General features: G+C 33.4%; 1 protein-coding gene across 1 annotated transcript; it reads right to left on the bottom strand.

Annotated features, from left to right (window-relative positions):
• Positions 1–8,400: 8,400 nt before the first annotated feature.
• Positions 8,401–14,029, bottom strand: LOC131854664 (adhesion G-protein coupled receptor G2-like). Its single transcript, XM_059205797.1, has 5 exons — positions 14,003–14,029; positions 13,276–13,371; positions 12,214–12,448; positions 10,975–11,177; positions 8,401–10,292 (listed from the first exon to the last, which is right to left on the bottom strand). The coding sequence occupies exons 1-5, from the start codon at positions 14,027–14,029 to the stop codon at positions 9,204–9,206; spliced, it is 1,650 nt and encodes a 549-aa protein (XP_059061780.1). The 3' UTR covers positions 8,401–9,203.
• Between the last annotated feature and the right edge of the window lie 2,166 nt (positions 14,030–16,195).

The following is a 16,195-nucleotide window of genomic DNA, read 5'->3' as shown; positions in this document are numbered from 1 at the left end:
GTGTTACTGTAATAAAGTATTTCGTATGTGATTTTAAAGCTTTATTCAAGATAAATAACACAATTACATTAAAAAAATATAATATTTACTCACCATATAAATATTCAAATGATGAGTCCGTATAACCTTGACCATTTGTGTTGAGTACTCTGAGTCCCCTTATGTGTGTATTACCGATAAGGAAAGCAATATTGTCTCGAATAATAGCTTTATCGGCACGGACATTGATAGAAGTAAAGTATAAAAAGTAGTCTAATTCTGTCAATATCATGGACAATAGCATTTCATCGGTTTGATGAAGTATGTGAGTAAGATCGTTGATCTAAAAACAATATATACCTCAATAGCTTTAATGCGTTTAATTTTTTTCCAAGTTGATTGCATACGCTTCGTTTAAAATATTATTTTTTGTTCCACAGATTTTATTTTTCAAAGACAAGTTTAAGATTTATAAATTAATAATAACTCTATAATTGTGTCTTTGCTCTATAGTCAGATGTTCGCTACTTGCAATGACTTATTAGTTATTATAAAAAGGCGCTAAAGCACACACAATTGAAGGATTCACTTAATCTACATATACATGCACATTCTTTCCTGCGTGAAAAACAATTAGCGCGTTAAAACGTGTATGTGTAAAGGCAGAGATTTTATCGCAAAAACAACTCTGTATCAAAATCAAATATGCACTGCTATGTGGATTAAAATTTAGGATAAAGTTCCTGAAAATAACAAACAATGTAAAGCAAATTTACATTTGCCATCCTTGAGACTAAAAATTATTTACAATCAGTAAATATTTTTTATTATTTAACATACAAACTTGGACTTTATGTAATTGCATTTAGTTTAATAGATTTAGTAATATTGATTAACATTGGAATACTGTGACTTACTGTATCTAGTATTATAATTTTTTATTGAAGAGAAATGTAAGATTATGGCATGTAGGTAATAAATAGAATTTGCATTACTTACACGATCGATAAATGGTTCAACCTCATGTAATGCATACCCTTGTGTTTTGTTTTCACGAAAAGCAGTCATGTCTGCCAAAAGATTTTCCATGACCTGTAAATACATGTAAAGTTGTTATTAGTTTGATAATTTTGGAGAGGCCTTTGTCCAGCAGTGGACGTCTTCCGGACTGAAATGATGATGATATTACTGACTGACCACCTTCTTGAAGGAGGACTACTAGCCGGAGGGGATAGTGTAACGGCGATACCGTGGCAGATTTCTGTCATCAGTGCCGTGACCACACAGACAATTTATATTTATATCTTATATTAATTTTAATATCATTCATATGTAAGTATTTTTTAACATACACAATAGCTATATGTGGATATAAAATTCCAAGTGTTTTATGTTTATTTGTTTGGATACACAACTTATTGCTATGGAGTACAAGAGGTTACTTAACAAGGGTTTATACTAAGGTATATTTTTGTTTTATTAGTTTCATGTGTATGTTAGTACAAGGTAAGGTAAGTAAATAAATAAATATTTTTTATTTATTTATAATACTAGGAGTGCCCGCGGTTTCACACGCTTTAGATTTCAATATAAAATATAGCCTATGTGTTATTCTGATGCATAAGCTATATTGCTGTAAAGTTACATCATAATCCGTTTTTGCGTGAAAGAATTCTTACAAACTTTCGCGTTTATAATATTGTTAAGAACTGCGACACTGATGTTGTACAGTATCATTTTAATCTGTCTTACCGGTTTAATACACCATTTTTCTTCCGGTCGTCGCGGGTTCAATACCTCGCAAGGTAGAAACATTTGTATTCATAAGTATGATTGTTTGTATTGATCTGAGTGTTTTCTGTGTATACAAAAAAGGTATATATATCATTGTATTAGTACTACAACTAGGACTGTAGGGACTAGATGGCGCTGTGTATAATTCACACTGCGCCCATCTCAGTCCCAAGCTAATTCCTGGGTTATTATTATTTCGTGAATACCTCAGTAACATTGACAGTTTCAACTCGATCATTAACGTCCGCCGTTTTGAGTCCCACTAGCTCCACACCCTGTACATGATAATAACTATGTTAATTTTAGTACATAAAAAAAACTTTCTAAATATATTATTTAAGAATTACGATGTAATTATAAGTAAGTGAGAGACAAGAATTAACTGCCACCTTATCTGATGGCATCGATGCCAGCAGTTTAACTTTTCTATCTGTACGCCAGATTATTTATAGGGTTGGCAGAAAGAACCAAGAATCAGCCCTTATACACGACTCATGCTTTATTCATTTATATAATTGGTCTCATGCATGACACTCTATTAGAGGTCCATCATACTCGTGAACGGGTGCTATGCATGGTGCATCAGTCCCCATAAGGACTGATGTGTACGGGTTACGGTCACTGATTAGACTATTTCCTTTTGACAATATTGCAATAGCATATACTGGTGATCACTGTATTCTCCCAAATATTAATTTAAAAATGAATCTGTATATTTGTAAACATGTACAATTGAAAAGAATAAGAGCTAAGTTTCTTGTCAGTTCTTCTTATCTCAAAAAATCAGTTTGTACTGGCGGTAGATTTGACATATCATAGGAGTCTGTACTTGTCCTACGATAAAGATATTTTGATTTGATTTGATTTGACTTGTTGAGGTAATATCATTTATATTATCTGAACTTACCAGTGATGTATTATCAAATTTCAACTTCGAGTGTTGATGAATATTCGTAATTTCTTTAGAATCTGATGCATCTGGAAATGCAATTGATTTGATTACAATAACAAGTACATAAAAAAACACCCAGATCAATACGAATAGATAGCGAACGACTGAACGCAAAAGTTTGTATTAAGCGGGTATGGAACCAGCAAACATCAGAACTAAACAGTGTTGAATCGCTAGACTACCTACGTAATCAAATTAATATAGAACGCAAATTAGATCTAATAGAAATAGAAATATTTTTTTATTTAAACAAAAATAATATACCCAAACATAAAACACAAGAAAAGTTTTCAAGAAACTTGCATGTTGCTTTTTTAAATAAATGTTGTTCCACGCAAACCCTTACAATTAATTCCAAATCACATCTAATAAGAAGCCAATTAATGGACTCGGACACTATTGCAAAAATTATTGAGGTTTTAAAAATTATTGTATTCTTCACGCCCATCTACATAGAGCATACAATAATTTTTAAAACCACAGGTCAAAAATGATTTACAGAGGAGCCAAACATCTATCTGTGAGAAGTCCTGTAATTCTCATACTCTAATGTAATTTTGACAGCTAATAGTTGAAAGGATAAATTAATACAAAAGGGTTTTTTATATAATTGGAAGGACAAACAAGTCGATTGCAAGTTACAACATCGCCCATACATGAACTCAGCCCGGAAGACGTCCACTGCTGAACAAAGGTCTTCCCCAAAGATCTCCATGACGATGTACGTAAAAACGTACGTACAAAGGGTAATTCGTTAAGGTTCTGTGTAAATAGGTTGAAATAACAAAAATCGTATAAAGAATAGGCGGATTGATACTCATTATATATATATAAAACAAAAACGCTGTCGCTGTCTGTCCATCCCTATGTATACTTAAACCTTCAAAACTATGCAACGGATTTTGAAGCGGTTTTCTTTAATAGATAAAGGTATTCAAGAAGAAGGTTTATATATATACTACATGTCCAACCGTGCGAAGCCGGGGCGAGTAGCAATTTGTTAATAAAATAACAATTAAATACCGATATTTATATTACGCCTTAATCTTTTCTCTTTTGATAATTCATTAATTATCTTACTATCAGTGTATCTGCAGTATTCTTTAATATAGTACAGTTGTTTAAAAAATAAGCACCTTCATTAATGCCGGTATCCTCTTCCATATTCTGCGATTTCTCAGCTTTTACTTGAATACATGTTGCAAGGATGAACAAATAGATTGCACATGTCAGAGTTGACACCCGCATCTGTAAATTAAATTAATAAACTGTTAGCATCATAAACAATCTGACAAGTGGTACTGTTTATATGTGGTTGCTGTTCACGTCCTTTTCAAGTCTTGCCTGAGGATCATGTCAGCCCTGCAGAATTACTTTTTCTCTGATTACAGCCCGCCATCTGTGTCGGTATTTTACACAAAGGAAGGCATCATGGAACGTGATGTCCGACGATGAGCGAATTTGGTCCAACCATCTTGTGGGGCTACGCCCTCTAGGACGTTTTCCGTCCACCCTACCACTCGCCATGAACTGCTCCACTTTATGGCCTTCTTTCCGTTGTTGTGACCAAAAAACTCTAGTATTCTACGGAGATGTCTACGTATAATATGGTGGAGAGAATAGTTTCGATGTTAAGTTCCCGTAGAATAGAGACGTTGGTCCGGAAATTAGCATTACAAATCTTACCGCTTCATTTGAATTTACGCAAGTTCGATCACATCTCTTCTTTTCATACCTAGCTTAAATGGCTAGAAAAGTACGTATGCCATGTACTATTTATTCTATTCTATATGATCCTAATTCTTTTTATTACTTTCTTCTTAATTTCTTCCACTAATCTTTCGCTGTTCAGGCTGTCAAAATTTCGAATGACTGAGACTTAGACTTTAACAAAGCTGGGGCGATTATTTACAAGTTTACATAATAGATAAACAATATCACGTCTTTGTGAACTGACAGTGAACGCTTATAAATAATTGCAATTAACTTATTACCAGGCGTTTTGTGATTTATATTGGCTATTAGAATGTTCTTTTGGTCTTGATCCTATGTAGCAGCTGATGCCCAACTCTTTCTTCATATAGCTTGAATGATTTTATAGATTTACAAGCAACAAGCAATAGCAGTAGGATAATCTAAACAAAGCCTACTTTAGTACTGAAAATGAGACACAAGATATCACATATATATAGTCTACTAGCTGTCCAGGAAAACGTTGTTTTGCCTTAAAAAAAAAATTTAGGGGTGGACTACCCCTAACATTTAGGGGGATGAAAAATAGATGTTGGCCGATTCTCAGACCTACTCAATACGCTCACAAAATGTCATGAGAATCGGTCAAGCCGTTTCGGAGGAGTATGGGAACGAAAACTGTGACACGAGAATTTTATATATAAGATAATGTCACAATAATCTTAAAAAATCATGTTAATTGTTGATTGACTCACTGGTCAGATAACACCGATGAAATCCAAAATTAATTATAAGCTCGCCCGCAATATATTTTCAGCTTTGTAGCAATCATTCTCCATCAATCAATAATAATTTATTCATGTAGGACATTTTAGACGCTTATTCACATAAGGGTTTTTGTATTAATATTTTTCCCTACCTTCCAGTTCAGTATACAGATTCAATTGAAAGGAACTGGCATGAAACTTCACTGTTTTTTTTTTGTAAAACCAGTTTATGTAGGTACTAAAATTCAAAAATTATTTAATCATGTAGGACATTTTAGCTGCTTATGAATGAACGTCAACTTTTTTACATTATAATATTAATTTTTTTCCCAACCGTCCAGTTCGGTATATAGATCCAATTGAGAAGAACTGGTAAGAAATTCAATTGTATTACTTTTTTTTTAAAAGCCAGTTTATTTACAATGTATATATATATAGGTGTCTATGTGTAACATTAAATGAAAATTCAGTGCATGAACAACTATTGCCATGCACGCTCGTCATTCAAGTAATCGTTTAGTGAGTAATAGGCTTCGCTCAATAAATATAATTTAACAGATTTTTTGAATTTATTTATGGGTAATTACAATATATTCTTTGGTATCTTATTGTAATTTTTTATACCTATTCCCATAAAAGACCTATTGACTTTTTCTAAACGATACTTGGGGACAGCAAGTTTGTCTTTAAATCTAGTATTAATATTATGAATATTGCTGTTTTTTGGAAATAAGTCAAGATTTTTATGAACATATAGGATATTGAAATATATAAATTAAGAAGCAACGGTGAGTGTGTCTATATCTAACATAAGTTGGGCTGTCAACTTGTATGATATTCTAGAATATTGCTTTACATAATACTTTTATGTTCCCTTTACAACCTACCTTTTACCACAGATGAGAAAATCTTCCACAATACCCCTCAGTAACACTGCACTGAATGTAAATGAACTTAATTTATTTTAATTAATATTTATAATTAGTTAAATTATTATATGTTTGTAACACGCCTCAAAAAGAGTATTGGTATTGAAAATATAAAATATTTAATGTAGATATGTTCATTATATTGCAAATATCAATTATCATATCACTTAATAATGATGATAAAATATTTTGATTTATTGATTGAATTAATTAATATAATAATAATAAATAAGTATTATAATTATTTATACAATAATATATTTTTAGCACGTCTTAAAAAGTGGATTATTTATGGAAATATAAAATTATTATTTTTTTATTAATTATTTACTCTAGGCTACTAATGATCATCATTATAAGTATCTTAAACATTAACCTACATATGAAATAATTATAAATATAAAATGTTAATTAATATAGATTGTTAATATAATTGTATATATCAGCTATCATATCACGTATTAATGGAGATAAAACGTTTTGATTTATTCGATTCATTTCGACGGAGTCGGTGGTCTAGCGATTTAGTACACCTCTTTATTTCCGATAGTCGCGGTTCGATTCCTCGTACGGTGCAAACATTTGTATTCATGAGTATTATTGTTTGTATCGGTCTAGATGTTTTTCTATGTATATTATGTGTTTATTTACAAATAAAATATATCTAGGTATTTATATCAGTTGGCTAGTACCCATAACACAAGATCTTCTTATTTTTTTTATTATTTATATATTATATTATTAATATTAATTAATATAATATTAAAATATTTGTCATGTAGGTACTCAATAGGGATGGTATAGTTTTAAAAAATATTAACTACATCAATATTATTGGTTTATATATATAGCGAGTATATCATATTATATATATTTTTATGTTATTACTACCACTATAATATATAAAAAGTATCTGTCCGCATCACTATACTGGTATTTTTATTATATTTTTCTTTTCTCCATTTGTGTTTTATAAAGGCTATTTATTTCATACTATAAAATTTTGTAAACTATCCTTTATACTTATTTTCATACATATTATTACTTTTTATTTATATAATTACTGTTTTATATTTTTAAAGTTTAATTCCTGTGCGTCTGTACTGTGGGTGCAACTGAAAATCAGCGCTGGAAACTATATTCTGAGTTGTAGTCCACTTATTATTCTGTTGTAATGTTGTTTGTATTTTTATATGTCATTATAGTTACAGCATATAGCAAGATTAGTCAACATCAGAGAAGACCGATGAGCTGGCAGCTTACATCGGACAAAGAATTAGTCTAGCTATTCAAAGCTGGGAAACGCTGCCAGTATCTTCGGAACCTTGCCTAAAGGACTCCTTTCAATAATATATAGTTATTATATTTTTTAAGGTTTATTGTTTTAGGTTTATTTTTCTAGTGTATATTTTCTTTTATTTCTGTCATTAGTGTTGTTTCTAGTCGAGTCAATGAAATACTATTCTTTAATTTTGAAATAAAAACGTTCTAATACTCTTAATGTATTCCCACTAAAGCCTCGAGGGTTACGCTTGCGGACTTTGTAATTTTACTACCATATCACACCCTACGAAATACATCTTACAAAGAAATTCTTAAGCTGGAGGAATCTTCATGGTATTGCGAGTCCTGACCGCGTGCTGCGTGTAATTTAAACTAGCTGTGATCGCGGTTTCACCCGCTTGTAAATTATATGTTATTCTGATGTATAAACTATATTACTGTAAAGTTTCATCAAAAACCATTCATTAGTTTTTACGTGAAAGAGTAACAAATATCCATCCATACTCACAAACATCCACTTTTATAACATTAGTAAAATTTTAAAAACTTAATGCCTATTCCCATAAAAAAGACTTATTAACTTTATGTTAATGAAATTTAGGAACTGCATGTTTACATAGTATGTAGTAGGTACTAAGGTTATTAGAAATAAATCAAAGTTCTTGTTTATATATATTATTATTTATATTACGAGTATATAGAGTAATAGAGAGCTAATTAAAAAAATCTATACATTGGTAATTAAAGTTTTTGTGATAAACTCGACCCATTGCCTTTGTGGAGAAACATTATCTCGCATTTTCTACCGGATTACCACGGAGCGAGTCTGAAGAATTGATCGGATTAATACCAGCTGCTGAATTCACTATCACACCACCCGCCAGAAACTAAAATACCATCCTGATCGTCTGGATGAATGGCGGTCCTCCACAGTGCGGTTTTCTATAAACTTTTGCCACGCACAACCACATAGTGGAATCACTTTCCAGCAATAGTATTTCCGAACCGATAGGATATTGAAACCTTCAAGAGAAGAAGACTTATTCCTTCATAAAAGGCCGGCAACGTACTTTGAATTCACCTGGTGTTGCGGATATTGATGGCAGTAATCATTTACCTTGAACCGCAACTTTATTTGTCCTCTGTACTATAATACATTATTGCATAGAAAAACGTGATTCTAATACAATATTTCAACAACGAATAATACAAAATTTTACCTTTTTAACTTATAATAATAACTTATTATATTAACAACTTCAGAACAATAATAAAAAGACAAGAAACAAAAGAAAGCCATCAGGCAATTTTATGTATTATAGTATAGATCATATATATATACCGAGCAACACCCAAGGAATAAATGTATCTGCACCCTAAGTTGATACATATAATATAATCAGTACATACACAGATTATATATACATACACAGATACAGTACAGACACGTAAACTTATGTCTTATTTATTTATTTACATAATGATTTTTATGTTATTTAAGTCACTTCAATATTTGCGCCAATTCATGAATTTGAATTGAACCAAATGCCGGTTCGAAGAAAAATGCGAACAAAGCCGAATATAAGATAATAAGAAAATACAGATTATATAATGTTATATTCTTTAAAAATATAAAAATACAAGAACACAGCTATATCAAGCAGATTAAGGAAAAAATTGAAGCATGTCTAAACAACTAAAGAGACTAATGTTATATCATGAAAATGCCGCTCCGCAGATAAGAGCGCGGCTCTTAAATTATGAATGAAAAAATACAACTGTGTATAAAACTAATAAATTAAGAAGCTAATTTAAATGAGTGGAAGAACTAACGAATTTAGATACGTTCCTAGATGTCGTGTTAAATATGGATTGTAGTTTGTTAATCCAAGCCTTCCTAGTGTCATCATAACCGCATACAATAAATAAGAAAAGAACAAATCCTTGAATAGTGACAGTAATAGTGAACAAGTAGGCTGCTACAATATTAAAGGCAAACAGTCCAAATATCCAGGGTAAGCCGAATAAGAACATTAAAACAAACGCAGTACTCGTGCACTTCAAGGCCACTTCACGGTAACTCGCTTTTTGCTTTCCTAATTTTGTATTTTGCTCGCTTTTGTAAATGACTCTTATCATATAGAAAAAGGCTATTACATTTATCAATAATGTTAAACATATAGGCATAAATACAGACAACCATAATCCTGGGCCTGAAGGATAGCAAAAACTACCAGTGGGGGTCATGTCTTCAAATCGTCCGACGTACGACCGTGGTGCAGATATAAGAAGTATACCGATGATCACGATAGGAGCTCCCCAAGAAAAAGCTGAAGTCTTCATTACTGTATGTGTTATATGCTTTCCGAATGGTATTGTGTCTTTGTAAGCAATTGCTGCGGCCACAAACATCCAACAGAATGAAGCCAATACAGAGTAATGCAAAACTATACCAACGAACATGCATGAAGCACTGAAATATAAATATTTCACATGTAAGATTATTAAAAAACAAATTGATAATATTAATAACGCTATACACAACTGAAGCCAAATTTGATTGCGGAATTTAGAACGCCATGTTTCAAACACAGCAACTGTGAGTAGTATGAAAAATATACCAAAAATAGACAAAGAGCAACCGATAACAGATAGAATTTCTAATGCATTTTCATTGCCTTCAGAGAAGACAGGTCGAGGTATTAAAATCTCCGCAAAATGTATTAAATGGTCGCACTGACATGAGTCTAAAATGTCTGGATTATTTGAGCTGATAAAAGTGCAGCCTTCTTGTGACCAATATCCAGTGCCGTTTTCCAAATAATGCCAATATGCACAAGATCGCCTCTGGTCTCGTTCTGGTTCTTTTATAGGTTTAAAATGTAACGTGACTACCTGGAAATGGAGCAGATATAAACTTTTAATATGCAGCAGGTCCATAAACAAATCCATGTAATATTCATAAAAAAATTTGTCTCGGGTTCTATTTCTCGTGCGATAGAAACATTTGTATTCATGAGTGATTTTTTGTATCTGCAGTTTTCTATGTATATTATGTATGTAAACAAGAAAAATGTATCTATTTATTTATTTGTCCAGAACCTAAGCTCTGCTTAGATTGTAGTAGATGACGCTGCATGGGGCGTGAGGTCGGACAACCTCCTCGTATGTTCCAGCCATTGGAAGGTTTCCCCATTCTCGTGGACACGTTCGCGGGGAACGGCGGCCGAGCAATGATTAGGTTCCAGTACGCCCTGGGCGGGATAATAGTAGTTCCTTTTGGATATTGCTACTATATCGCTTAGTAGGTTCGTACGGCGAAGGGGGGCGACGCAGACTGAGACAATGAGCCCAGATGGGGCCCTCAGGGGTTTAAGTCTGCCGTCCATACAACGGCGACGGATGAATATCGTGGGGTTTTTGCTGAGTAGTCTCACAATATCCGTCCGTCCAACCCCTGATACGGGACGGACGAGGGATTTTCCCCACGTAAAAAAAAAAACAAGAAGATTACTCTGTATAAATTATCCTGAGATATTAAAGAAAACTTTCGTATTCATATTTTTAATAAATATACCTCTCCAGATTCGAAGTGTGTGTAATTCTCCACATTAACGCTCACTACTCGACTGTTAACGATAGATTCACCTTCGTTATCGAAGACGCGCTTGTTATTAAATACGGTGAAGCTAATACGTCTCGGGATGTTGATCACGGACTGCGGAAGATGCACCATAGCATCAGTCTCCTTCACGGTTAAGTGCGTCGAATCGACATCCACTTCATGTCAAAAGTATATGTAGTTGCGAAACATTGTAGAGGAACATGAAAATAAAAATCAAGAAGTAATTATATTAAAATTAAAAACATCCCGATGCAGTTTTTTGAAACCACACGTATTTATCATTATCATAAACAATCGTTATCCTATTATGGGGTACATCATTAGAAATATGTTTTCTTGTTACTACTATGCAGACTAGGTCTCTTTTTGTCTAAGCTTAAAAATGTTGTGACACTTGATACATACACACGATGATTTCATAAAAAATATTATTGAAGAAAAATAGAAGGAAAGAGGGGGAGGGGAAGACCAGGGCATAGCTACATTAATCAAAGTAAGGATAAAATGGAAGTCGTGTCTTATAAAAAATTAAAGAGCATGGAAGATCGCGGAAATTGGCAAGAGCTCCACCGACAAGAGTGTAGCTCTTAAATTATGAATGAATGATTGACCGGTAAGCTTCTTCTTGGAAGAAGTTATCTCGCGGAAGGAAGCAGCAGAGAGAGAGCGGGAATCTGATCCCTTCGCTCCATTAATCCACCGAAAAAGATAACTCCAGCCTAGTAGCAGGGGCATACCCAACTCCGCCTCACTTCTATCCAACTAAATGGCCCCAGAAGGTCGCCCTAACAACGAGAAGAGGCCTGCTCTTCACTATCTACAAGGCGAGCCAACGCATCCCGATACGCGATGAGATGGTAACACGACCTCGCACCACGACTCCAGTAATGACGCTTGTATGGTATGCCGTGTAGTTTTTTAGTCGGTAAACGATCCCACACAATCCATCGTCGCTCCTCAGTCAGAGAGGACGATCTTTGAAAGATTTTTCCACACGATAAAAAAGCCATTTCTTAGTACAATTTTTAATTTAAACTTTTATTTTTCTTACAGTAGCAATATACCAAATCATACCGGAAATTTGATTTCAGAATAGAAACAATGATGTTATTTATAATTATTAACTGTGATACCACACACGTCTATTAATAAAAATATGCATGAATAAAATACTTGTCATGTATTACTTACTTAATAAAATCTCAAATGCTTCATGTACAGATATGTTAACATCTGAACTAGCTACCCTCAGCCCTCTAACAGGGTATAAATCCCCAGCATCCGCTATCAATAAAGCTATTTTTTCCTTTACTATCCTGTCACTCTGAGAGCCCATTAAATCAATTGTCATACCGAGTTTCTGAATCAATTGTAGCAGTTCACCTGGGAAGACTACATCCTCGTCTATACTTAGAAGCATATTAATCTGCAATAAAAATATGTTGTAATACTCCACATCGAACCTATCCATACAGGGAAGGGTACTGTTAGTAATGGACTTTTAAGCCACTGTGGCTAATTGCTGATGTTCGCTACGATGGGCTAACTGACTACTATCCCATTGTTGTCCACTAGTGTTCCGCCAATATATACCTTATATGTGTCTACAATAAAAAATGGCCTATCCACATTAAAGATCAGATCCAAACGTGACGATTTAATTTAGCAATAATTATCATAATGTATTATTTTTACTTAAAATGCAAACGTGTTTAGATTTAGTTAATATAGTGTTCTATCAAATCAAAGAATCACATGTTTGTAAAAACGGATAAAATGCATAATATTAATAATGATAAATGAAAGAAATTAATATTGTCATTACCAAAACTACCATATCCTGGTCGTGATCATTCCTATGAAAATTTTGGTGTTTATACCTTCTTTCGCTTTGCATTAATTTCAAATACAGGTATCCATCCACATACATAAAATAAATCTGAACCTGAACCTAGATATATAATTATTTTGCAAAACTCAAAGAAAGAGAGTAAAATATTGTTTACATTCAACGCCATCTTTAGGTGATCAATGACCAGGATGTTTAGTCAGAGCTTAGAAATATATATAAAATACACACAAAATACCAATGTCCTCACTATATATTTCCACTCACATATATCCTGTAAATCCAAATTGGATCGTCAACAAATTGTAACTCTCGACAACCATAAAAAACTATAATAGAATAGAAGAAGAAATATTTTAAATTAATTGGCATTTACAATACTACTATTAAAAATAATTCCGTACCTTATCGAAAGTCTTGTCTACTTTGGTTATATATATTGGAGGATTCTGGAATTTGTTTTTGATATCGTCTGTAATTTCATTAATTATGTCCGCGGGCTGAAAATAAAGACATTTTAAAAATAGTTCTATTAAACTAACAGGTTTCGTTTTATAGCATAGCAGTAAAGGAACTTGTGGCACGCCTGATCGTCAGTGATATGAACACCCCAGGGGAATTGTAGGCGAGTTAGCGGTTACCGGTTACAGAACTTTTAAGGAGGAAAGAGCTCTTTTCTTGTAGGTTTCAATTTTATATAGGTTCAGAAATAATTATTAATTATTCTTTACATAAATAATGATAATTAAAAAATTTTGGGTCTAGAATAGTGACTTCAGAATTATCGTACCTTTTTTTGACACGAAGTTTTTAGTGAATAATAAAAAGGGATAGGGTAAGTCACCGTGTACGTTTAAAAAAAGGAAATGTAGGTCAGATCTTGGATTTAGGTAAACCACTAAATCACGACGCTCTCGTGCCAAAAACATTGTATATCAATTTGTATTTTTCCCGACTCTGGTAGTTACCAATAATAAATGAAATTAATACGAGAGAAAACGGTAGTGCAAATGCATTCACCGAAATGTGGGCAAGTTCACCACGATATCTATAGTGTGTTTTTAATCTCGATCACTAAATCGACAGGTGCAAATGTCAAATTTTGTCATATGCAGCGGGGTACAACTGTACCTGTGATATTGTAATTAGTTTAGTCATAGCCTAGTGTTGACTGTTCAGTAGCACTTTGGTAGGGAACAGAACACTAGCTATATCCGAACTCTATTAATTGATGATAGGCATCATACCACCGACAGAAACACGTGTTGCAATATGTATGTAGATTCAATAACGATCGGAATTTGATCACCAACAGAAGGTCGTAACCCTTCCAGTAGCGGTAGTCGGGTTTCCGCACTGAATGTTTGTTATCGCACACGTGCTAATGGTAGCGGAATTTAACAAAATCATATAAGGATTTATATGATTTTGTCTTAATTAACAGAGTGAATTACGAGTAATGACATGTTTCATGTCGTTGTTTAATGATTAAAGACGACGATGTTTAATGTCTTTTTATATTTCTATAATTATCAATGTATTCAGCATTACAGAAACTTATTATAAATTTATTAATTACATGTTGTAATTTAAATAATGTAAATTAAATATTGTAATAGGTGAAAACTGTGATTGTTACAGTCCATGCCGTAGTTACTATAAATGACGTAGTGGAGTAACTTGAAACAGTTTATAAAGTTCAAGCTTGTGGCGGCGTGGTGGGCCGGGTCAATATGTTTGAGTAATCTATATCTATATTCTCTAATATGGTTGAGTGCAACGATGGCTGGTGCATCCGTCATATTCGTGACTGGGTGCTGCTTGTGGGGACTGGTCTGATCGGGTTACGAACACTGATTAGAATATTTATTTTTGCAATATAATTATGCTGGTGGTACTCTATTATCCCAAATTTGAATTTAAAAATGAATCTGTATTATTGTAAACAATTATAACATTTATTTGAAAATAATACCATCTGAATTTCTTGTTCAGAAGAACAAGAATAGATTTAACATACCATATTTTGAATTTGAATTTGAATTTGAATTATACAAACCGAGAGAGTTGTCGCATAACGCTGCGTTGTTGTGGTACCTGTAATCATTAAATGAGGTTTTTAAAGTAATACGACTGAATATAAATAATATTTTTTACATCTAAATATTATTTTAGAATAGAGTATCAAAGAGAAATTCCTTCTAGTACGTACTTACCTATAAAAAAAACCTTTTAAAATATGGAGACTAAAATATTTCTACTAATCTAATACTTAAAGTATGCATTGAATGTCAAAATTTTGTATTTTCTCTATTTATATTTAACCAGTCATATACAGGGTGTCGGATTTCATGTGGTCCAAACGAAAACCATCGATAGAGGGGTCCAGGGGCTTCCGAAAACACCCCCATGTATGTTCTGCAAAAATTTATAGTTTTCGAGAAATTTGCATTTTCATAAATTTTTCGTTAGTACCCGAAATGTTACATTCTTTATTTGTTGCTCCTAAACTATTATTACCAAAACCTTAATTATTTTTCTGGATGTGAATAATTAATAGGGCTTTCACTACGACAACACAATTCTAATACATTACTTTTATTTTGATGATTTCTTACTATTTCTTTAGGGGAGTTTAACTCCACAAAATCACATAACAAAATTCTTAGAGACTCATTTCAAAAACTTTAAGGTTTTTACGTTGTATATACGGTAGAATACACAAAGCGATGCGAAGTCTCGCCTCAAGCTAAGTGGTTCGATACCGTTTGAGAGATTGGGATCATCAACAATTCTCATAGCACGTCTCTGAACCGAGTCAAAAGGACCGAGCTGGCATCCAGGTGCTCCTGCCCAAAGATGAGAGTAGTACTCCATGTGCGGCCGAACCTGTGACTTATATAGAGGTCAGCAGTGAAGTACCGCCTCGCTCTATTGAGCACACCGAGCTTTTTGGACGCCAGCTTCCCCTTTTCTTCGAGGTGACTACGGAACTCAACGATGTCGACACCGAGAATCCCAATACTCTTAGAGATGGTAATGGACGTGTTCTGGTATTGCGAAGCCACAGCAAAAGGGGTTTTCTTAGCGGTGAACGCGCAGACTTGTGTCCTGGTAGGGTTGAATTGAACTAAGTTCAATCGCCCCCAATCGACTCTCGATTTCAGACACAAGATGTTCGTGGTTTGACTCCACAACGGAAAGAGGAATGTTCGCGCGGCCCGTGTAAGACGCGTCCCCAGTACTGTCATCCGCATAGCAATGAATGTCAACTATGGGACACAGTCACCTAGATACATCAAAATAATAATTGCATTTAATAAT

The sequence above is a fragment of the Achroia grisella genome, unplaced genomic scaffold (genome assembly GCF_030625045.1).
Source record: "Achroia grisella isolate CSIRO2021 unplaced genomic scaffold, CSIRO_AGI_Agris_v1 utg1241, whole genome shotgun sequence".
NCBI lineage: Eukaryota > Metazoa > Arthropoda > Insecta > Lepidoptera > Pyralidae > Achroia > Achroia grisella.
This window is presented reverse-complemented; position numbering and strand designations above follow the sequence as displayed.

What these genes read in the sequence shown, in the direction of transcription:
- LOC131854664 (XM_059205797.1), bottom strand. Translation starts at nt 14,029, where the DNA reads ATGACTAAACTAATTACAATATCACAG. An exon ending in AACTAATTACAATATCACAG is followed by an intron (nt 13,372 to 14,002) that starts GTACAGTTGTAC and finishes CTTTATTTTCAG; the next exon opens with CCCGCGGACATAATTAATGA. An exon ending in AGCATTTGAGATTTTATTAA is followed by an intron (nt 11,178 to 12,213) that starts GTAAGTAATACA and finishes TTTGACATGAAG; the next exon opens with TGGATGTCGATTCGACGCAC.